Source organism: Capra hircus, chromosome 22 (genome assembly GCF_001704415.2).
Source record: "Capra hircus breed San Clemente chromosome 22, ASM170441v1, whole genome shotgun sequence".
In the NCBI taxonomy this organism is placed as follows: domain Eukaryota; kingdom Metazoa; phylum Chordata; class Mammalia; order Artiodactyla; family Bovidae; genus Capra; species Capra hircus.
This window is the reverse complement of record NC_030829.1, coordinates 608,606-634,005: the sequence shown is the minus strand read 5'-3', so window position 1 is coordinate 634,005 and position 25,400 is coordinate 608,606. Positions and strand designations below refer to the sequence as shown.

General features: G+C 39.2%; 1 protein-coding gene across 1 annotated transcript in view; it reads left to right on the top strand.

Annotated features, from left to right (window-relative positions):
- Nucleotides 1-25,400, top strand: part of LANCL2 (LanC like 2) — an 84,341-nt gene that overhangs the window by 27,320 nt on the left and 31,621 nt on the right. Inside the window, exons 3-5 of the mRNA XM_018038267.1 lie at nt 20,366-20,573; nt 21,435-21,582; nt 23,349-23,495. Coding sequence (XP_017893756.1) covers nt 20,366-20,573; nt 21,435-21,582; nt 23,349-23,495 — 503 coding nt within the window. The remainder of the gene's footprint in view (nt 1-20,365; nt 20,574-21,434; nt 21,583-23,348; nt 23,496-25,400) is intronic.

The following is a 25,400-nucleotide window of genomic DNA, read 5'->3' as shown; positions in this document are numbered from 1 at the left end:
TTCTGTTTCTAAAGTCACTGACTGCCGCTGTCTCCTTTTCCCTCTGGCACTTGTGAAGATGGGGTCCTGCATTCCATGAGCATGGGGAGTTGGAGCTTCCCTGCGGCAATGACCTCTTGCCTCTTTGGCAGGCCCAGACTTTTCCCTGAACTCCCTTAGCTGTATCATACTAACCTCCTCAGAGTATCTTCATGGTAGTCAACCCCAATCCTCTCCCTGGAGTCCGACCCCCAAACCCTGAGCCTTGATACCCAGCCTTCACTCACTGTGGCAGGCATTCAGGCCACTTCTGGACTGGGAAGGGCTGTTTGGCAAGATCTCTGTGGTGAATTATCTCGATTTTGCCTTCTGAGCACCTGTTGCTGGATTCCCCTCTGAGAGTCCAGAGGTTCCCCTGACCCCTCCCATGAGGGGTTTCTAAGTGTGTGGGAACTGTTCCTCCTTCATTACTCCCTCCACAGGGTGCTGGTCCCACCTCAAAATCCTTTGTCTCTTTCTTTATCTTTATCCTTTGCTGTATCTTAGTCTTATCTTATCTCAAAGACAAGATTGACATATCTTTTTGGATGTCTGTCATCTGCTAGTGTTCAGAAGTTGTTCTGTAGAAGTTGTTCCACGTGCAGATGAATTGTTGATGTGTTTGTTGGGGAACCAGTGCATTTTCTTGGCAAAACTCTATTAGTCTTTGCCCTGCTTCATTCCGCGTTCCAAGGCCAAATTTGCCTGTTACTCCAGGTGTTTCTTGACTTCCTACTTTTGCATTCCAGTCCCCTATAATGAAAAGGACATCTTTTTTGGGTGTTAGTTCTAAAAGGTCTTGTAGGTCTTCATAAAACCGTTCAACTTCAGTTTCTTCAGCGTTACTGGTTGGGGCATAGACTTGGATAACTGTGATATTGAATGGTTTGCCTTGGAGATGAACAGAGATCATTCTGTCATTTTTGAGATTGCATCCAAGTACTGCATTTCGGACTCTTTTGTTGACCATGATGGCTACTCCATTTCTTCTGAGGGATTCCTGCCCGCAGTAGCAGATATAATGGTCATCTGAGTTAAATTCACCCATTCCAGTCCATTTTAGTTCGCTGATTCCTAGAATGTTGACGTTCACCCTTGCCATCTCCTGTTTGACCACTTCTAATTTGCCTTGATTCATGGACCTGACATTCCAGGTTCCTATGCAATATTGCTCTTTACAGCATCAGATCTTGCTTCTATCACCAGTCACCAGTTGAGCTGTTTCAAATCCTGAAAGATGATGCTGTGAAAGTGCTGCACTCAATATGCCAGCAAATTTGGAAAACTCAGCAGTGCCCACAGAACTGGAAAAGCTCAGTTTTCATTCCAGTCCCAAAGAAAGGCAATGCCAAAGAATGTTCAAACTACTGCACAATTGCACTCATCTCACATGCTAGTAAAGTAATGCTCAAAATTCTCCAAGCCAGGCTTCAGCAATACATGAACTGTGAACTCCCTGATGTTCAAGCTGGTTTTAGAAAAGGCAGAGGAACCAGAGATCAAATTGCCAACATCCACTGGATCATCGAAAAAGCAAGAGAGTTCCAGAAAAACATCTATTTCTGCTTTATTGACTATGCCAAAGCCTTTGACTGTGTGGATCACAATAAACTATGGAAAATTCTGAAAGAGATGGGAATTCCAGACCACCTAACCTGCCTCTTGAGAAACCTATATGCAGGTCAGGAAGCAACAGTTAGAACTGGACATGGAACAACAGACTGGGTCCAAATAGGAAAAGGAGTGCGTCAAGGCTGTATATTGTCACCCTGCTTATTTAACTTATATGCTCAGTAGATCATGAGAAGCGCTAGACTGGAAGAAGCACAAGCTGGAATCAAGATTGCCGGGAGAAATATCAATAACCTCAGATATGCAGATGACACCACCCTTATGGCAGAAAGTGAAGAGGAGCTAAAAAGCCTCTTGATGAACGTGAAAGAGAAGAGTGAAAAAGTTGGCTTAAAGCTCAACATTCAGAAAACGAAGATCATGGCATCTGGTCCCATCACTTCATAGGAAATAGATGGGGAAACATTGGCAACAGTGTCAGACTATTGTTTTGGGCTCCAAAATCACTGGAGATGGTGACTGTAGCCATGAAATTAAAAGACGCTTACTCCTTGGAAGAAAAGTTATGATCAACCTAGATAGCATATTCAAAAGCAGAGACATTACTTTGCCGACTAAGGTCCATCTAGTCAAGGCTATGGTTTTTCCTGTGGTCATGTATGGATGTGAGAGTTGGACTGTGAAGAAGGCTGAGTGCCGAAGAATTGATGCTTTTGAACTGTGGTGTTGGAGAAGACTCTTGAGAGTCCCTTGGACTGCAAGGAGATCCAACCAGTCCATTCTGAGGGAAATCAACCCTGGGATTTCTTTGGAAGGAATGATGCTAAAGCTGAAGCTCCAGTACTTTGGCCACCTCATGTGAAGAGTTAACTCATTGGAAAAGACTCTGATGCTGGGAGGGATTGGGGGCAGGAGAAGGGGACGACGGAGGATGAGATGGCTGGATGGCATCACGGACTCGATGGACATGAGTCTGAGTGAACTCCGGGAGATGGTGATGGACAGGGAGGCCTGGCCATCATGGGGTTGCAAAGAGTCGGACACGACTGAGTGACTGAACTGAACTGAACTTGTTGGGGGAAAGGTGATCTCCCCATCTTAATCATCTGCCATTTGAAAGTCCCCTGGACATTAATATTCTTAAACACTTGCCTACCTGTCCTGAGCCCCAACTGCTTCCATTCTGGGCCACATGTTCCTTCCAGGCCTGTGGTTTTATTTCTAAAGAAATTCTTTCTGCTTAGAGTTTAAATGTCATATGAAGTCAGTATGTCATTTTTGTAACATTAATTACCTGACCTAATACATGTCTGATTTTTTAAAATATATAATGAGAACAGACTTGCTCTAAGGTCTTTTTTTCTTTGTTTGCTTCTATGTCTTTGTTCTTTGCGACAAGCCAAATTTGTGTGACTTTTCTGGCCTTAAAGTTATCAATGATTTAACCTTCTATTTGTACTCATTTAAATCATTTGTACACATAAAGATTTTTATTTTGATAATTATAATTAAGCAAGCAACCAGTAGTAACACTTCACATCAAAGATTTTAATTTCAAAATCAGTTTGCCTTAACTAATCTTTATATTCTTTTTATTATTTTACCATGGTGTCATACATTATAATAGCTATCTAGGGAATAGAAATGAGACAGACTTTGGTGGTTTTTTTTGTTGTTTTTGTTGTTGTTTTTTAATTATTTATTTTAATTGGAGACTAATTATAATATTATAGTGGTTTTTGCCATACATTCACATGAATCAGCCATGGGTATACATGTGTCCCCCATCCTGAACCCCTCTCCTACTTCCCTCCCCATCCCATCCCTCAGGGTCATCCCAGTGCACCAGCCCTGAGCACCCTGTCTCATGCATCGAACCTGGACTGGCGATCTGTTTCACATATGATAATATACATGTTTCAGTGCTATTCTCTCAAATCATCCCACCCTTGCCTTCTCCCACAGAGTCCAAAAGTCTGTTGTTTACATCTGTGTCTGTTTTGCTGGACAGACCTTGTTTTGAGGGATTAGAAACACAGTATGATTATTGTTAATCCTAATTCACGTGTAAATGTATAGTCTTTTCTTGCTAAATTTTTATAGTTTAATCAGTAAACAGCATGGACACAAGTGTAATGTTGTGGTCGCCAGGAACTGGTACTTGTTTTTCAAGTGACACCCAAGTATGATGGCCATGATCTCATTATTTGTGTTTATATGTATACTCAGTTATGTTATGCTTTATTTATTATTTGCCTGTTGTGACTACAATATTACATAGTGACAATAGAATTGAATTTTTCAAACTTTTATACCTAGACAGACATGGAGCTAGTTCCCTTACAGAGCCAAAGAAATTTATCCTAAATATAAAGTTAAATGATTTTGGCTAACTTGAAGTAAAATACAAAGAATACAGTTATTTTGAAAGGAAAAATCAGTTATTAGTAGTACAGGTTTCCCCCTATGAAGTCTTTTACTTAAAGCATTTCTTCTTGTTGAAAAGAGGTTTTAACTCCATTATTGTTAGGCCCCAAATTGGCTATGCATCGGAATTATCTGGAGAGCTTTATCATAAACAGAGACTCCATTCCAGGACAGTTATATCAGGAACTCAGAGGGTATGATTCTAAGAATCATTGTTTTTTAAAAATCCCCAATTGTTGTCATTTTGGGGGATCACTGAGAATTATCATGGAAGTATTTGGCTTGAATGATTTCAAATAATATTTAGGGCTTTGGGTTCATGTAGCAGTATGGAATCCACTTAGACCCACACCTCCCTGTCTTGTCTCCTAAAACTGTACAATATAAGAAGAATAATTGAACCATTCAAAATTTATCTCTTTAGCAAAATATGAGATAGAGAATATACACAAATAATAAAGGGTTAAAAACAAATACCATCCAGAATGACTATGGAAAGAGCATTGGTAGACCAGGGGAAGAAAGACAGAGGATCCAGGGGTGGCAGAATCTGTCCTGTCTCTCCCCACAAGTGACTATTCCCAGAGGAGGGAGACACACACTGAGGGGAAACTTTGAGGGCATATCTGAGTGAAAAGTGGGCCAGTAATGCTGGACAAAGCAGAGAAGAAAGATACCTGGTTATATGGGGAACATAGGTTTTACAGACTTCCTAACAAAGCACTATTCTGAAAAAGAGAATTAACTTAGAAAGCAGAAGCCGCATTCCTGATGACACTGCTAATGTGTAGGAAGGAGGGAAACATCAATGGTAGGTGCCTTCTGAAACAAAAAAGATGAGAGTCAAAGGAAAGCTGGCCACCAAAAGTCATCATTTATTAAATAAACTGTTCCTCACCTACAAAGAAGAAGATGCCTTTCCGATGGAAGCCACTCTTACCATCTTCCTCGTCTAGAGAATCTTCCTATTAATATTTGATCCAGAAAAACCCATCTGTTTCAAATGTAAGGAAAAGATCAATTATTTATGTAATATTAGAAAAAAAAAATCAGAGTTTTTCAGCAGAAGAAAACATAGCAAGAAAATTCTACTACAAGATGGAGAAAAAGTGCAGCACTTTTCAGCATTAATTTTGTAACTTAATTATGCAATATATATACAATGTAGAAATAATGGAACTCTGAGGAGAGAGGGTCAGGCAGTAAGATGATGTAAAATAAGAATTGACAGAACTCAAAAAAGAAATTCAAGGAAAAGACAAAATCACATCAGAAATGAGGACCAAATTGCAAGGAGTTGAAGAAAGAAGTGAAAATATAGGAATACATAAAAGGAAAAATGAAACGAAAAAAATTAAATCGAAGAAAAACTTTTCAGTTTCTGCCTGACATGTAAGGAGTTACTAATAAAAGTCACCACTTTGTCCTAAAAAGTTAAAAACTGAACAAACTGAAAAATCAACAACTTTTCTATTTGTCATGTAACCCCAGTTTTCTGGATCTATCAGAAAATTGGGGTTACATGACAAATAGCTACACCTAAAATAGGAGCAATATTCAGGGAGATTCAGAAAATCACAATTTACTAGAGCAGAGACCTCCAAAGGGAAATCACCACAGGAACCTACACTGCAATTGATTAATGCTAGAAACTCACTGTAGGCAAATATGAGAAAGAAGAAAACTCCAGGAGGACCCAATCATAGGGAGGCTTCCGCACTTTTGTGACATTAACTTCAGCAGTTATCCCAGGTCCTCACTGTGATTATTGGAGAAAAATCCCTGCATGCTTCTCGTGGGGTTGAGGGGCAAAGGAACCATTTAAAAATATTTCAGAGCATTCTGTTCTTAACAAGGCCAGCCTTCAGGAGAAATTATTTTACCAGAGCCTAACCTACTGGATCAGAAGCTACCTGGGGAAAGTGTAGTAGCCGACTCCAGCTCCCTCGGCATCCTGTTCAACCTAAGGGGGGGAAGACACTGAGGAGTCTGGTGGAGCTCATGGCCCAGGGGCACATGTTCACTGAAACACTGAGACCTGCTCATAGGACCATGGAGCGCTCCCACTCCTGCACTCCTGGCCACTCCGTTACCCTAAGACTACTTGCTGCAGTTTCTTTTACCCAGTGCTTTGTCTACCTTCCAACAGAAAAATTGCTAGACATACTGAAAGGCAAAACCAAGCCAGTTTGAGGTGACTAAACGAACGTCAGAACCAGAACGAGATATGGAAGGAATGTTGGAATTATTGGACCAGGAGTTTTTAAATACTGTGATGATATGCTAAGGGTTTTAATGAAAGGTAGATAACTTGAAGGAACCCATGGATAATGTAAGCAGAGAGATGTAAATTCTAAGAATTGAACACAAATGCTAGAAATCAAATACATGGTAACAGATGAAGAATTCTCTACTAGACACAGCTAAGGAGAGAATCCTTAGCTTAAAGATACAGCAGAAGAAACTTACAAAACTGAAAAAAAAGAAAACAGAATATTCAAGAAATGGGAAACAATGACAAAAGGTTTAATATTTGTGAAATGGGAATACCAGAAAGAAAAGAAACAGAAAGGATCAGAAGCAATATTTGAAGCCATAGTGACTAAGAATTTTTCCAAATTAATATGCACTAAACCACAGGTCTAGGAAGCTCAGAGAATACCAAACAGGATAAATACCAAAAACAAAGAACAAAAACCTGCATCTAGGCGTTTAATATCCAAACTTCACAAAACCAAAAGTAAAAAAGTCTTGAAAGAGATACATGCATCCCAGTGTTCATCACAGCACTCTTTATAATAGCCAGGACACGGAATCAACCTAAATGTCCACTATGGAGGAGTGGGTAAAGAAGAGTGGGGCATAGCTGGGCTTCCTTGGTAGCTCAGACAGTAAAAGAATCTGCCTGCAATGTGGGAGACCCAGGTTTGATCCCTGGGTCAGGAAAATCACCCGGAGAAGGGAGTGACTGCCCACTCCAGTATTCTTGCCTGGAGAATTCTATGGACAGAGGAGCCTGGAGGCAGTATACAATGTAATTTACTCAGCCATGAAAAAGAATGAAATAATGCCATTTGCATTACTTTGCCGACTAAGGTCCGTCTAGTCAAGGCTATGGATTTTCCTGTGGTCATGTATGGATGTGAGAGTTGGACTGTGAAGAAGGCTGAGGGCTGAAGAATTGATGCTTTTGAACTGTGGTGTTGGAGAAGACTCTTGAGAGTCCCTTGGACTGCAGGGAGATCCAACCAGTCCATTCTGAAGGGGATCAGCCCTGGGATTTCTTTGGAAGGAATGACGCTAAAGCTGAAGCTCCAGTACTTTGGCCACTCATGCGAAGAGTTGACTCATTGGAAAAGACTCTGATGCTGGGAGGGATTGGGGGCAGGAGGAGAAGGGGACGACAGAGGATGAGATGGCTGGATGGCATCACCGGCTTGATGGACGTGAGTCTGAGTGAACTCTGGGAGATGGTGATGGACAGGGAGGCCTGGTGTGCTGCGATTCATGGGGTCGCAGAGTTGGACACGACTGAGCGACTGAACTATGGACCTAGAGATTGTCATACTGAGTGAAGTAAGTCAGACAGAAAAAGACAAGTATTGTATATCTCTTATATGTGGAATCTTAAAAATGGATGCAAGTGAACTTATTTACAAAATAGAAATAGAGTCACAGATGTAGAAAACAAACTTACAGTTACTAGTGGGGAAAGCAGGGAGGGAAAGATAATTTGGGAGAGTGGGATTGACACATACACACTAGTATATGTAAAACAGATGACTAATAACCACCTACTGTATAGCACAGGGCCTCCCAGGTGGCTCAGTGGTAAAGCATCCCTCTGCCAGTGAAGGAGATGCGGGTTCAATCCCTGGGTTGGGAAGATCCCCTGAAAAAGAAAATGGCAATCCACTCCACCATTCTTGCCTGGGAAATCCCATGGACAGGGGAGCCTCACAGGCCACAGTCCATGGGGTCACAAAGAACTGGACACAACTGAGCAACTGAGCACACATATAGTCTAGGAAACTCTATTCAATACTCTGTAAAGACCTAAATGGGAAAAGAATTGAAAAATGACTGGATATATGTATATGTATAACTGATTCACTTTGCTTTACACCTGAAACAAACAAAACACTGTAAATCAAATAGACTCCAATAATACATATTTTTTAAACTCTTGGAAGAACATAAAGGAAAAAACTGCCCTGTTACAGAGAAGCAAGGATCAGAATTACACCAGACTTCTTTTCAGCAACAATGTAAGCAAGGTAAGAGTGGAGTGAAATATTTCAAGTGTTGAGAGTTTAAAAAAAAAAAATCCTAGAATTTTGTACCCTTTCAAATTATCCTTAAAAGTGAAGGAGGTGTAAAAACTTTCTCAAACAAAAATCAAGGAAATTTGTTGCCATTTGACTCAATTTTCAAGAAATGGTAAAGCAAGTCTTTGTGAGAAGGAAAATGGTATTAGTTAGCTACTTGTTGCTGTGCTTAGTCACTCAGATTTGTCTGACTCTTTGAGACCCCGTGGACTTCTTTGTCCAGTGGGATTCTCCGGGCAAGAATACTGGAGTGGGTAGCCATGCCCTCCTTTGGGAGATCTTCCCAAGTCAGGGACTGAACCCAGGTCTCCCTCATTGCACGCAGATTCTTTACCATCTGAGTCACCAGGAGTTACTTGGATCTGCATTTAAAATAAGGAAGAGCTTTAGTGTATGAATAAGTGAAGGTGAAATTAAAACTTTTATTTTTCATATTCTCAAATGATCTAGCAGGTCAAATTATTAGATTGGTGCAAAAGTAATTGCTGTTGGAGCAAAAGTAATTGCTAGTTGTTGCAAAAGTAATTAGGTTCAAAAGTAATTGTGGTTGACTTTTGGATCAGTGAACCTCAGTTATTTTTGAACCAAGCACTTTTGAACCCCACTTTTTTGCACCAACTGCAGTTGCTTTTGCAGTTATATATATTCAAATAACAGCAATGAATATATTTGTTACATAAGCATATATGTATGTTTATATATATGCACATATATATATATATGATTATGTATATGTTGTTGTGTCCAGCTCTTTGTGACCCAGTGGACTGCAGCACGCCAGCCTCCTCTGTCCTCCACTGTCTCCTGGAGTTTGCTCAGATTCATGTCCACTGAGTCAGTGGTACTATCTAACCATCTCGTTCTCTGCTGCTCCCTTCTCCTTTTGCCTTCAACCTTTCCCAGCATCAGAGTCATTTCCAATGATTCATTTATGTCAGGTGGCCGAAGTATTGGAGCTTCAGCATCAGTCCTTCCTGTGAATATTGAGAATTGATTTGCTTTAGGATTGACAGATTTGATTTCCTTGCAGTCCAGGGGACTCTTGTGAGTCTTCTCTAGCACCACAATTTGAAAGCACTGATTATTGATTCTTCAGTGCTCAACGCTCTTTATGGTCCAACTCTTATGTCTGTGCGTGACTGCTGGAAAACCATAGCTTTAACTATATGGACCTTTGTCAGCAAAGTGATGCCTCTGCTTTTTAATATGTCGCCTAGGTTTGTCATAGCTTTCCTTCAAAGGAGCAAGTACCTTTTAATTTCATGACTGCAGTCACCATTCACACTGGTGATTCTGGAGCCCCCAAAAATAAGATCTGTCACTGCTTCCACTTTCCCCCCTTCTATTTGCCATGGAGTGTTGGGACCAGATGCCGTGAGTTTAATTTTTTTAATATTGAGTTTCAAGCCCGCGTTGTCACTATCTCACCCTTATCAAGAAGCTCTTCAGTTCCTCTGTACTTTATGCCATTGGAGTGGGACCATCTGCACATCTGAGGTTGTTGATATTTCTCCCAGCAGTCTTGGTTCTAGCTTATGATTCTTCCAGTCGGGCATTTCACATGATGTACTCTGCATATAAGTTAAGTAAGCAAGGTGACAATATACAGCCTTGTTGTCCTCCTTTCCCAATTTTGAACCATTTTCCCATGTTCAGTGCTAACTGTTGCTTATTAACCTGCAAGAAGTGAGACAGGAGACAGGTAAGGAAGTCCCATCTCTAAGAATTTTCCAGCTTTTTGTGATCCGTACAGAGTCTTTAGTTTAGTTAATGAAGCGGAAGTAGATGTTTCTCTGGAATTCCCTTACCCTCTCCATGAGCCAGTGAATGCTGGCAATTTGATCTGTGGTTCCCCTGTCTCTTCTAAACCCATCTTGAACATCTGGAAGTTCTCAATTCATATGTTGCTGAAGCCTAACTTGAAGAATTTTGAGCATGACCATACTACCGTGTATATGTTATGTATAAGTAAAATGAACAATAGTAAGATACAACAGAAAGGAAGATGAATTTAGGAACATTTTGTTATTATAAGATACTTGCTCTACCCATGAAGTGTTATAGTGATATTTGAAAGTGGAGTGGGATTAAATTAAAAAAAAAATCACATCGTAAAATACAGAGAAAGCATTTGGCAAAATCCAGTGCCTATTTGTGACTTAAACATCTCAGTGAACTAGGAATAGAGGGGAACATCCTCAACTTGGTTAAGAACATCACAAAAAAACTATGTCATATTTAATGGTAAAATATTTAAAACTTACCTGCTAAGATCAGCAACATGGTAAAAATGTTGCTCACCACTGCTTTCAGCATCATACTTGAAGTTCTAGCTGATGTAATAAGACAAAAAAAGGAAATAAGAGGTATGCAAATTTGGAAGGAAGAAATAAAACTGCCTTTGCAGATGTCATAGCCATTCTATGTAGAAAATCAGAAGCAACAACAAAAAAAATTTCCTGGAACTAATAAGCAATTAGAGAAAAGTTGTGGGATATGAAGTAAGTTTACAAATTGTTTTTTATATACCAGCAATGAATAAATGAAATTTAAAGAACATAATACTGTTTACATTAGCATCCCCCCAAAATACTGAGGTACAAATCTATCAAAATATATACAAAGATCTGTGCGAGGTCAACTACAAGCTCTTTGTTAAAGATACTAAAAGGAGAACTAAAGTGAGATATTTCATTTTCTTTATAGGAAAAGTCAGTATTGTCAAGATGTGATTTCTTCCCAGTTTGAGCTATAGATTCAATGCAGTCCCAATCAAAATTCCAACAAGTTATTCTGTGAATATCAACAAACTGATTCTAAAGTTTATATAGAGAGGAAAGAAACTCTGAATATTCTACTCAATATTGAAGGAAAAGAACAGATGGAGAACTAACACTATCTAACTTTAAGTTTTACAAGACTTTTAAGACTATAAGACTCATAAGCTGCAATAATCAACCAGTGTAGTACTGGTGAAAGGACAGAAGAGAGCCCAGACATAGAGCCACAGAAATATAGTTACCCATGTTTAACAGAGGGTCAAAAGCAATGCAGTGTAGCCAAGATGGTCATTTCAACAGATGGTTTCTAGAGCACCTGGGCATCTGCATGCAACAGAAGGAATCTAGATACCTTTCAAAAGAATTAGCAAAATAGATTATGGACTTGAACATAAAATATAAGACTCCTCAAGATAACATAGGAGAAAACCTAGATGGCCTTTGGTGTGGAACTGACTTTTTACATACAACACTGAAGATGTGATCTGTGAAAGAAGTACAGCCAAAACCCTGGGAATATTGTAGGTTCAGTTCTAGACTACCACAGTAAAGCAAGTTTCACAATAAGATGAGTCATATAAATTTTTGGTTTCTCAGTGCATATAAAAGTTATGTGTAGTCTGTTAAGTTTGTAACAGTATCATGTCCAAAAAAAAAAAAAACACCAATGTACATACCTTAATTTTAAAATATTGGTGAAAAAAATGCTAACATAAGCATTCAGTGAGTCTTTATCCTTTTGTTGGTAGAGAGTTTGAAATATTGTGAGAATTGCCAAAATGTGATACTGAGAAACAACATGAGCAAATCCTACTGGAAAAATAACTCTAACAGATTTACTCAATTCAGGGTGCCACAAAGCTTTAATTTGGAAAAAAAAAAAAGAGAGAGAGATCCATGTAAATGATAAGGCTTTTTAAAAAGCTACCCTGTGAAAAGCAATGAGAAGATAAGCCACTGACCGGGAAGAAATCCTATGGCTGATTCATGTTGAGCTTTGACAGAAAACAACAAAATTCTGTAAAGCAATTATCCTTCAACTAAAAAAATAAATAAATTTTTTAAAAACTGCAAAGGACATACCTGATACAGGATTTTTACCAAGCATAAACAAAAACACTCTTAAAACCCAATAATAAGGAAATGAACAACCCTCTTATAGAATAGACAGAATGCATGAGCAGACACCTCACCCCAAAAGATGCACAGATGGCAAGTAAGCCATATGCAAACATATGAAAAGATGTTCAACATCTCATGTCATTAGGGAATTGCCAAATTTCAAAACACTGACAGTACCAAATGCTGGTGACAGTGTGGAACAAGCAGAACACTTGATTTACTGCTAATGGAAATGCAAAATGGTCAGCCATACTAGAAGATGGTTTGGCAACTTTTTACAAAACTAAACATGACTCTTACTGTATGTTCCAGTGATTGTGCTCTTTATTACCCAAATGAAGTGAAAACTTAGGCCCACCAAAAAGCTGCACATGAGTCTTTATAGCAAACTATATTCATAGTTGCCACAAGTTTGAAGTAGCCAAGATGTCTTTCAGTGAGTAAGTCGATAAATAAATGGTGCATCTAAACAGGGAAGTATTATTCAGCATTAAAAGGAGGGGTGCCAAAAAGAGACATGGAAGAAACTTAAAACTTTCTAGTTTTTCTAGAAAACGCTTTGAAAAGGCTGCCTACTGTAAGATTTCAATTACATGGTATTCTGGAAAATATGTAACTATGAAGACAGTAGAAGTGGTTACTGGTTTCAGTGAATTTAGAGGTGGAGGACAGATGAACAGGCAGAGCACAGAGGATATTTAGGACAGTGAAACTGCTCTGGATCGTCTGTGGTGCTGGATACATCTTGTTATACACTTGTCCCAACCCATAGAATGTATAACACCAAGAGCGTATGGCAGTATAAACTGTGGGCTTTTGGTGAAAATGATGCATCAGTGTCAATTCATCAGTTGTCACATGTACTACTGTGGTGTGGGGTGTCAGTAGTTAAGGAGGAGGTATATGAGAGAAGTATCAACAGGGAGGAAATCACCTTGGTATTAAACCTCTAAGTGGCCACGTTCAGAAGTTCACCAGCACCCTACCAGATTTTCAAGGAGTTAAAAATGAAGATAAGGTTTTAAATCCAGCTAGGTTACCACCCTCCTAACATATAAAGTATAACAAAAGATATAAGAAGAACCTAGAAAATATTTTTATTTAGAGCATTGCAGAGGACTCTGCTAGTGTAGTAGCTTACAAACAATAGCTCATGGGCCAAATCTGGGATACAGCCTGTTTTTTCACAGGCCTGTTACCAAAAAGGGTTTTTATTTATATTCCTAAGAATTTTGAAATAAAAGAATACCCAGCAGAGACTGAGTGTAGTCCTCAAGGCCTAACCTAGAGTTTATTATCTAGGTTTTTTATGGGAAAAAAAATTTGCTAACTCCTATATTAGAAGACTAGCTAAGATGCGAATCAGGGAAACAGGGACATAAGCATAGAGCAACACTGATGAGGAACAGAGTTTTGCAGATAGGAGAACCAGGCATAGAAACATCAATAAAATTGGGAAACCTTAAAACAGGAAATTTTAGGAATAGCATGACCACTTTTCACTACATAAATTTATTTCACAATATAACTGAAATGGACAATTATCTGAATACATAATCTACCAAACCTGATGCTGGAAGAGATACAATGTGTAAATACATATAATTCCAAATAAAAATTTGAGAATGTCATCAACTACCTGGCCAAAAATTTCACTGGGAAATTTTACCAAGCTTTAGTTAAAGAACAGGAAATCCCAAGGAGAATGACATAAAAATGCTGTAACATGAGTTCTGTACTGTTTCCCTCTTCCACCCAAAGAATACTGATTTTGATAATTGCACACAAATGAGAGTACCTTTCTGGGCCCCGAGAGTCCAATGGAGGAGTTACACGATATCACTGAAGCCAAAAAAAAAAAAAAAAAAAAATAGAACTGAGATTGGACACATTGGAAAGGGTAAGAGGAAAATGCCCACATCACCTGTCACGTCATCCTCAACAGCTCAGTGCCAAGAGAGAGACGCTTGGCCTGTGATTTCTCCTGCAGAGGAAAGTAAGAACATGTGAGTGAGTGCCCACCTTCTGCAACTCTGTGTGAAACTACTGAGGACACCCACTTCTTTCTCACCCCTTTCAGAATACAGAGGTGATCTGCATACCTGAGGGGCAAGGAGAGGTTGAGAGCATAGCAGCCAGGGCTCAAAATACAACAGGGGACACAGTTCCACTAACCACTTTGCAGACTCCATCAGGAAGCCTACCCGTGAGTCACTGGGGACACCACCTGTGGATCCCCCCATATTGGCCCATAACCATAACCTTGGGCCTCCAACATGCTGCATTCCACACTCACACACTGACCCACCTTATGTGTGCCCCTGAGGGCAGTGTGTGCAACCTTTGTGGACATTCAGCATGGGCAGAAAGCTGGCTCACCCAGCAGGATTGGGAGAAAGCATACACACTTGAGCAGCCCTCAACTACCCTAGGAAAAGCAAACAGGAGACTCAACACTCAGCCTGACTTTATGGAATCAGGAGAGGCATACAGTCTTAAGAATTCTCCCCTAACAGGGGACAAAAAGTGTGGAGGAGGCATATCCATAGAGACGTTCTGAGAAAGCCTGAGAATCCCTCGTAAGGCTGACCGAAGGCATTTCATTCCTGAAGGCTGTCAATAAAGACTGAGGGAGGTGACTGCATCTTCACATGCTGAAACAGCAACACACGACTTCAAGAAACATGAAAAATCAAGGAAACATAATACCACTTATACTTCAGAATTTTATAATAAAATAACTGCCCAGTAACCACCCCTAAAGAAATGAAGTTATGGTTTCTCTGATAAAGAATTCAAATCAGTGTTTTTGAAGAAGCTTATGAACTACAAGAAAACGGAGAAAGACATTGTAATGAAATCAGGGAAACAATACAAAACAATGCATAAACGAAACAGTTCAGGAAAACAATGCATAATAGAACCAAAAAGGAAGCCTAGAGCTGAAGACTACCAACAAATGACATAAGAAAGCAGCAGAAAGCAGCAGCAGCAGAATGAATCAACAAGAAATAAGTAACCTATGAACTTTGAAGCAGGTCGTTTGTAATTAACCAGTCAGAGGAGAAAAAAGTAAAAAGAATGAATAAAAGTAAAGAAAGCCTACATGAATTAAGGGATGTCATCAAGAAAACAACTAATGCATTATAGGAGTCATAGAAGGTAAAAGGGTGCAGGGGAAAGCAAAAGCTTATTTAAAGAAATAATGGCTGATAATTTTCAAAATCTGGGAAGAGAGATGGAAATTAAGAGTTCAAGATGTCTGTACTTTCCCAAAGAGATTCAACTCAGGACTTTACTGAGACACATTATAATAAAACTATATAAAATGAAAGAATTTATGAAGCAGGAAACAAAAAACTATTTACATACAAGTTCAGTTCAGTCGCCAGTCATGTCCGACTCTTTGCAACCCCATGAACCGCAACACACCAGGTCTCCCTGTCCATCACCAACTCCCAGAGTCCACCCAAACCCATGTCCATTGTGTCAGTGATGCCATCCAACTATCTCATCCTGTGTCGTCCCCTTCTCCTCCTGTCCCCTCCCAGCATCAGGGTCTTTTCCAGTGAGTCAGGTCTTCATATCAGGTGGTCAGAGTATTAAAGTTTCTGCTTCACATCAGTCCCTCCAATAAACACCCAGGACTGATCTCCTTTAGGATGGGACTGGTTGGATCTCCTTGCAGACCAAGGGACTCTCAAGAGTCTCCTCCAACACCAGAGTTCAAAAGCATCAATTCTTCGGTGCTTAGCTTTCTTCACAGTCCAACTCTCACATCCATACATGACCACAGGAAAAACCATAGCCTTGACTAGACAGACCTTTGTTGGCAAAGTAATGTCTTTGTTTTTTAATATGCTGTCTAGGTTGGTCATAACTTCCCTTCTAAGGAGTAAGCATCTTTTAGTTTCATGGCTGCAGTCACCATCTGCAGTGATTTTGGAGCCCCCCAAAATAAAGTCTGACACTGTTTCCACTGTTTCCCCATCTATTTCCTTTGAAGTGATGGGACCGGATGCCATGATCTTCGTTTTCTGCATGTTGAGCTTTAAGCCAACTTTTTGGCTCTCCTCTTTCGTTTTCATCAAGAGGCTTTTTAGTTCCTCTTCACTTTCTGCCATAAGAGTGGTGTCATCTGCACATCTGAGGTTATTGATATTTCTCCCAGCAATCTTGATTCCAGCTTGTGTTTCTTCCAGTCCAGCGTTTCTCATGATGTACTCTGCATATAAGTTAAATAAGCAGGGTGACAATATACAGCCTTGACGTACTCCTTTTCCTATTTGGAACCAGTCTGTTGTTCCATGTCCAGTTCTAACTGTTGCTTCCTGACCTGCATATAGGTATCTCAAGAGGTAGGTCAGGTGGTCTGGTATTCCCATCTCTTTCAGAATTTTCCACAGTTTATTGTGATCCACACTGTCAAAAGCTTTGGCATAGTCAATAAAGCAGAAATAGATGTTTTTCTGGAACTCTCTTGCTTTGTCAGTGATCCATCGGATGTTAGAAATTTGATCTCTGGTTCCTCTGCCTTTTCTAAAAGCATCTTGAACATCTGGAAGTTCACGGTTCATGTATTGCTGAAGCCTGGCTTGGAGAATTTTGAACATTACTTTCCTAGCATGTGAGATGAGTGCAATTGTGCGGTAGTTTGAGCATTCTTTTGCATTGCCTTTCTTTGGGATTGGAATGAGAACTGACCTTTTCCAGTCCTGTGGCCACTGGTGAGTTTTCCAAATTTGCTGGCATATTGAGTGCAGCACTTTCACAGCATCATCTTTCAGGATTTGAAATAGCTCAAGTGGAATTCCATCACCTCCACTAACTATGTTCGTAGTGATGCTTCCTAAGGCTCACTTGACTTCACATTCCAGGATGTCTGGCTCTAGGTGAGAGATCACACCATTGTATTAGCTGAGTCATGAAAATCTTTTTTGTACAGTTCTTCTGTGTATTCTTGCCACCTCTTCTTAATACCTTCTGCGTCCATACCATCTCTGTCCTGTACTGAGCCCATCTTTGCATGAAGTGTTCCCTTGGTATAATTTTCTTGACGAGATCTCGTCTTTCCTATTCTGTTGTTTTCCTTTATTTCTTTGCAGTGATCACTGAGGAAGGCTTTCTATGTCTCCTTGCTATTTTTTGGAACTCTGCATTCAAATGTTTATATCTTTCCTTTTCTCCTTTGCTTTTCACTTCTCTTCTTTTTCAGCTGTTTCTGAGTCCTCCTCAGACAGCCATTTTGCTTTTTTGCATTTCTTTTTCTTGGCGATGATCTTGATCCCTGTCTCCTGTACAGTGTCACAAACCTCCATTCATAGTTCACCAGGCACTCTGTCTATCAAATCTAGGCCCTTAAATCTATTTCTCACTTCCACTCTATAATCATAAAGGATTTGATTTACATCATACCTGAATGGCGTAGTGGTTTTCTCTCCTTTCTTCAGTTTCAGTCTGAATTTGGCAATAAGGAGTTCATGATCTGAGCCACAGTCAGCTCCCGGTCTTGTTTTTGCTGAGTGTATAGAGCTTCTCCATCTTTGGCTGCAAAGAATATCATCAATCTGATTTTGGTGTTGACCATCTGGTGATGTCCATGTATAGAGTCTTCTCTTGTGTTGTTGGAAGAGGGTGTTTGCCATGACCAGTGTGTTCTCTTGGCAGAACTCTATTAGCCTTTGCCCTGCTTCATTCTGTTCTCCAAAGCCAAATTTGTCTGTTACTCCAGGTATCTCTTGACTTCCTACCTTTGCATTTCAGTCCTCTATAATGAAAAGGACATTTTTTGTCAATTGTACCTCCATAAAACTGGAGGTTTTTTAAACAGTAAAAGAGTCAGTGTTTTTTTTTTTTTTTAATTATTTTTTTTAAATTTTAAAATCTTTAATTCTTACATGCGTTCCCAAACATGAACCCCCCTCCCACCTCCCTCCCCACAACATCTCTCTGGGTCATCCCCATGCACCAGCCCCAAGCAAGCTGCACCCTGCATCAGACATGGACTGGCGATTCAATTCTTACATGACAGTATACATGTTAGAATTCCCATTCTCCCAAATCATCCCACCCTCTCACTCTCCCTCTGAGTCCAAAAGTCCGGTATACACATCTGTGTCTTTTTTCCTGTCTTGCATACAGGGTCGTCATTGCCATCTTCCTAAATTCCATATATATGTGTTAGTATACTGTATTGGTGTTTTTCTTTCTGGCTTACTTCACTCTGTATAATTGGCTCCAGTTTCATCCATCTCATCAGAACTGATTCAAATGAATTCTTTTTAACGGCTGAGTAATACTCCATTGTGTATATGTACCACAGCTTTCTTATCCATTCATCTGCTGATGGACATCTAGGTTGTTTCCATGTCCTGGCTATTATAAACAGTGCTGCGATGAACATTGGGGTACATGTGTCTCTTTCAATTCTGGTTTCCTCGGTGTGTATGCCCAGAAGTGGGATTGCTGGGTCATAAGGTAGTTCTATTTGCAATTTTTGTTTTTTAAAGAACAGGGAATATCATTGCTGCTCTTACACTGTTTCAGAGAACAGGAAAATAAGGAATACTTTTCATTGTTTTATGAAGCAAGGTTAATACTAGTGCCAAAACTGATATAAAGATTTACTAAAAAGAAAAAAACACAGTTCAATCTTACTAATTATTAATTTTAATAGTTACGGTGTTAATTTGGCTCCTAAGAAGAGGTTTGTGTTTTAGATTTTCATACTGAAGTATTCAGGGGCAGAATATCATGTGACTTCTTTTTTTATACTTCGCTTGTCATCATTTACTTTAAAATACTTAAGCTTTGAATATATAGAACCATAGATTTTTAGGTTCATAGGTTTGCCAGATCATCATCCTTTTTTTAGGGGTTTCTGAGTCAGTAAGGAAGTACTGGTGAACCTTTTATAGTGATTATTATATTTGAAATTTGTTGGTATTGAACTTGTTTTCTATATGCTTATAATTTCAGTTTTTGAATACAGAAAACACACACTCGAAATCATTATTGAATCATAGGGAAGGATCTTTTTAGGGCTTATTAATGTGCTCCGTTTGTATCTGTTTGACACAATAACTTGTAAAAACAATGGATAATGAGAAAAGGACTTCTCAAAAAATATATGTGGCTGTTAAGAGTTAATCTCAAAGGGAAGTAGTATACCTTGAATAGCAAAATTAAAGAAGAAAGAAGCTACCTATTTTGAGAAATTTAAAAAGCAAAATGAAAAATAAAATGTGAAAGTAGGATATCTGATAAAGAACAGAATATTAGTGAACCTCAATTCAAACATTAATAGGTTTTTTTTGGCCTTTTGACCAGCATATCATTTTTTTAAAATCCTTTTTCCTGAGTGTATCTTACTGAGTGTTTATTTACACAGATCGATAGATCATTTAGCTGTCACACTGACTTCCTGAGCCCAGGAATAACAGCGCGCTGCCTTAGGAGCCGTATAGCTCGTCCTCCTTCGATTTTCAGAAAAAGACACCTCTCTGGTTCCCTTGAGTAAACAGATCTGTTTTTTAGTCTCACATAGGAAAGTTGGATAGGTGATAAGCTATGTCTTGTGAATTCACTACCTTAAAGTGCATCATGTGGCTCTTCCATAAATGATGAGCTGGATAACTGGTTGGTTGGTCACTTAAAGAAAATTGAAAAATTGTGAGAAATAGGTATTGGAAAGAAGAGGGTATAAAAGTCAGAAAAGCAGTCATGTAATTTGGCATAAGATATAGGAGGAGGACATTATTATATGAGAATTAAGACGAAAAGGACCTAAGTTAGCAAAGAAAAATATGTACAACCTTGAGACAAATGAAAATTGAAGGGGAATGAATGGGAAGTCTTACATGTCCCTTATCTAGGAGTTACTGAATCGTTGTATTAGAGCAATTGGCAGCGTTTAAACTTGTCTAAATTTTTTTCTACCCTGGATTTTTTTCCCCCTCATTTTAAGAAACAAATCGTATGTGATTTTTTTTAATGTTACCCCTTCAGAAGTGAAGACTTTATGTAGGAGTTTCATGTAATTGTGAATTAATGTCCTGATGATAAAAAGGAAAGGCTATAATGTTTGTCTTCTTTTGTTGGGGTGGGGGACTATTCCAGGCATAGCCCTTTTGTACCTGCAGTTGTACCGGGTCACATGTGACCAGTCCTATTTGCTCCGATCCTTGGATTACGTAAAGAGAACACTTCGGAATCTGAATGGCCGAAGGGTCACTTTCCTCTGTGGAGATGCTGGGCCCCTGGCCGTTGGAGCTGTTGTATATCATAAACTCAAAAGTGATTGTGAGTCCCAGGAATGCATCACAAAGTGAGTTTTTATTACTGGAAGTGTTTTTTTTTTTTTTTCCAAATTCTCAGTATTGATGTTGAAAGAAACTCAAAAAATGAAAATAACTTTCTCTTTTAATTCACCTGCTCTTGCAAATAGTTCTCTCCAAATAGAAAAAAGTTTGAAAATTAATCTTGAGCCTGATTGGTCTCAATATTGGGATTGTTTGCTCCTTTTCTATCCAAGCATGTGTTTGTCTTAATTTGAGGGAAGAGAGTAAACATGTTTTTTCCTAAGTAATTTTTGGTTGCCTTCAGTGCATGAAAATTAGCTTATATGCCTTAGATTCACTATAATAACTGAGTTATTCTTTGGTTCAGTTGTTATGAAATATAGAGAATGTAAGCTTTTATTGCATATATTGGTTTATATTCTCTTTTGAGTCAGAGCTCACTGCCATGGTCTAGTGAAGTGTCTGGCATGTGCTGGTCAGTTAATGTTAGTTAAAGATGGGGTGACTCAAGCTAATTCTCAAGCTTTGGCTACATTTTAGTAAGATTTTTATTAAAATTTCTAATCACTTTCTTTTAATTCTGGGTTTCAAAACTGAGTAAATTCTCTTATATGTATATATTCCTATAAAGTTTAGATATATTAGTAAATGTAGAACTTTTGAACTGCAAGATGTATTATTATTAATTTTGATATCTGAGAGAGAAGCTTTTGTTTGGTTTTGTAGTGGAAGTTTTTGTTGTTTTCCCTCTTTTTTGATATTTTAAAAAATCACCTTTAAATGAAAAATAATAACAGATAATTCCTAAACTGATAGGGTTACTTGCAGTTTCAGGAAGAGGTATTTTAGGCATTCTCTGGGAAAACAGAATTTTTCTTGTTGGGTAGACTTTTGCAACTCCAGAGAACCATCGTCTGTCGAGATTCAGACCTTCCTGATGAGCTGCTTTATGGACGGGCAGGTTATCTGTACGCCTTACTCTACGTGAACACGGAGATAGGTCCAGGCGCTGTGTGTGAGTCAGCTATCAAAGAGGTACTGTGGGGCCGTGGGTTGGGGAGTCCTCTCCTTTCCATCAGGCAGCCTGTGTGCTAGCGTAGAGTTATAGTAGTAGCTGGACTCTGCCTCTAGGTAAAAGTAATTTCCTAAGGCCTCTCATAAAATTAATAAATAGCTCTTTTATTTTTCTTCTGGGAATTTTTTTTTAAAATTTAAGTTTGTATTAAGTCAGCTGTTTTTACTAGAACCAAACAGTAGCTTAAAGAAGAGAGAATTTTTATTTCTCTTTCATGAGGTATCTGAACTGATAGGCAATATGGTGAATTGAACTGATAGGTGAATATGGCTAGGGACCAGCTTCTCTCTTGTTCTGCCTTATCCTTGGGCCATGCCCTTATCTGCACGGCACTGAGAGCCCCCAGCCCAGGGGGTGGTGAGGACGTGGAGGAACCAGAAGTTGCCCACCTCACTTGTGCGCACATCCTTCTTCTAGAACTCTGTCAGATGACTGTGTCCCCCTGTCTGTATCTCTGAGGCGATATGTCTCACTAAAACTTGGAGCCCTGTTACCAAAAGTATGAGGGGAGAGAGGATATGAGGAAACAGTTAAATACTACTTTGCCACATAGTCATTCTAAAATCCTGCAGCAAACCTCGTTGCTATAATCTTTCATAAATAAAGCCAGTTCCTCCAGCATTGGTGGATGTACAGTTATCCCTTAGTACCTGCTGGTGATTGATTCCAGGACCCCTTCTGGATACCAAAATGACAGGATGCCGAAGTCTCTTAATAAAGTGATGTAGTATTTGCATGTAAGCTATACATATCCTCCTGTGTACTTTACATCATCTCTAGATTACTTTTCATACCTAACACCATATGGTATGTATGTATGTAAAATACTATGTAAACAGTTGTCCCCATGCAACCAATTCAAGTTTTGCTTCTTGGAACTTTCTGGAATATATTTTCCCCATTATTTTTTTCAGAGGTTGGTTGAATCCACGGGTATGAAACCCGCAGCAGATATGGAGGGCCAACTGTACTTGCCTTTTGGGGGAAAATATTGAGTCTAAGTCGGGGAAGGCAGTGGCACCCCACTCCTGTACTCTTGCCTGGAAAATCCCATGGATGGAGGAGCCTGGTGGGCTGCAGTCCATGGGGTCACTAAGAGTCGGACACGACTGAGCGACTTCACTTTGACTTTTCACTTTCATGCACTGGAGAAGGCAGTGGCACCCCACTCCAGTACTCTGAGTCAGACACAACTGAGTGACTTCACTTTGACTTTTCACTTTCACGCACTGGAGAAGGAAATGGCAACCCACTCCAGTGTTCTTGCCTGGAGAATCCCAGGGACGGGGGAGCCTGGTGGGCTGCCATCTCTGGGGTCGCACAGAGTCGGACACGGCTGAAGCGACTTAGCAGCAGCAGCAACAGCATTGAGTCTAAGTAGTCCAGGATAGTTTTTATAAGAAGTTTTTCTAGGTTCTAGTAAACTGTCCATACAAAGGCCTTTTGATCTCTTGGTTCTACTTCTTAATATCTTTTTCTACTCTGAGATTGTCTTCTGATTTCTCCCTGACTGTATTTATTGATTAATAAAGATAACGGTGCTTATCTTTCCAGATTAAGTAATCTGTGTATTAAAGATTAAAGATTTTCAGATTAAGTGATCTATGTATATAATGATTTTCAGATTAAGTAATCTATGTATATAAAGACATGCTGTTATTGTTAATTAAACTAAAACAGATTAGACGTACGTTTTCTAGACTTACCTGTCTCATCATCTGTGTAGGTAGTCAGTGCTATCATTGAATCGGGCAAAGCTCTGTCCAGGGAAGAGAGGAAGGTAGAGCGCTGTCCCCTGCTGTATCAGTGGCACAGGAAGCAGTATGTTGGAGCAGCCCATGGCATGGCCGGGATCTACTACATGTTAATGCAGGTGAGTGACAGTCTGTAATACCAGTGCCGTACCCACATTATAAAATAATAGACTGAATTGAGAATGGGAACTGAAATTTCACCACAAACCAAGCAGGCTGAAATGAAATAAGAATCATGGATCCTCCAGCAGGGACCCCCTGAGAGAGAGTACTTCTGTGTGCAGTTTTGTACTGGACAAGGTGTCTATGGCCCACACTTTATTTCTGTCCATTTTTCCCTGCTCTTTTAATTGGGGAAAACCTTCAAGAAGCAGAAAAGGCTTCTAGAATGAAGACTAGGGCAGAGGCTTTTTCATATTCAAATAACCCCAACTTGGTATCAGTTGTGTTGAAAATTTTTAACTAGTTTATTATTGTGGTTATGCTCCTGTCTCTGAATCACCCCTGTCTGCTGAATCACGCACTGGCTCTTCCATCAGATAGTCTAAGACCTTGCACCAAATACTGCTTCAGCCTGCTTCCAGCCGTATGGCCTGTGAGTCCCTCCTCTCTGGGCAGACCTCAGCACCATCGAAGGTTCAGTTCCACACTGCTGCAGTAAAGCAAATGTCACAATGAAGGAGGTCATACATTTTTTTGGCTTTCCAGTGCATGTGAAAGTTATGTTTACATTATAGTGTAGTCTGTTTAAAGCGTGCAATACTATTATGTCCTTAAAAACATGTACATACTTGAATTTTAAAATACTTTATTGCTAAAAAATGCTAAACTATCATCTGAACCTTCAGTGAGTGGTAATCTTTTTGCAGTAGTTACATCACAGGTCACTGATTGTATATCACTATATCAAATATAATAACAATGAAAAAGTTTGATATCATGAGAATTACAAAATGTTTCACAGAGAAACAAAGTGAGCACAACAAAGTGGTGCCAATAGACTTGCTTGATTCAGAGTTGCCACAAACCTTCAGTTTTTAAAGAACACAAGTGCAGCCCAATAAAACAAAGAACAATAAAATAAGGTCTGTCTGTGCTCCCCCCCCCCAATTAAGCCTTTTTTTATTCTACCACACCCATAACAGAGTACTTCATAAACTTATTCAAAATTACAAAGCTAGTATGTCAAGGAACATGGATTAGAATTTAGATCTTTTTAATTAAAAGCCCATATATTCCTTTTTAAAATTTTTACTTACTAATTTCTTTTTAATTTTTATCTTTTTCATCATGCTGGTACTCACTAAAGGAAAATAGAAAATTCCCATTTGCCCAGGACTAGAACTCCTTTCTCTGGTGATTAAGTATATTTGGTTATCATTGTAGAAAGTAAAACACCTGTGTATTCCAACGTGTGAATTTTGTCTTAGTTCAGACATGTTCCCAAGCAGCCAGAATTCCATGTCTCATTTTAAAATGGCAGTTTTGTTCTAGACAGTTGGTAGATTGTCTTTTTTTCTCTATTTTCTCAGAAAAACGTTTATAACAGTGGCCTTTGAACCTTTTTTAAAAGTGGTAAAACCTTTAGGGGGAACATAATCATAAGAAAATCACCAATAATTTAGTCTTAGGTGTTTAGTTTAATTTTGCTAGAGATTAGGGGGTTCCTTGAGAGAATCACAAATCATAAAATTTTCAACTCATCTACTTTTAAAGTGACAAACATAGAGACACTGTTTTGTAAAGGATACTAATTGATGTCAGCATTCTCTTCCTGATCACTAAACAATGATGTGCCAGAGCTGGTCTCGTGAAGCTGGCCGTGCATGCCTCTCCCCAGTGGTGCCAGCCTGACCATGCGGGGGCTCCTGTGTGGTTTCATTTGAATGGCTAACAGAACAGCATACACAAAAACTTTCAAAATATCAGTGAACCGAACTCCACTTCTACAATGAAGAATAAAGAACAGTTCTTCTTGAACATCATGTCAAAACATCAAGGAAAACAGAAAACTGACACCCAGC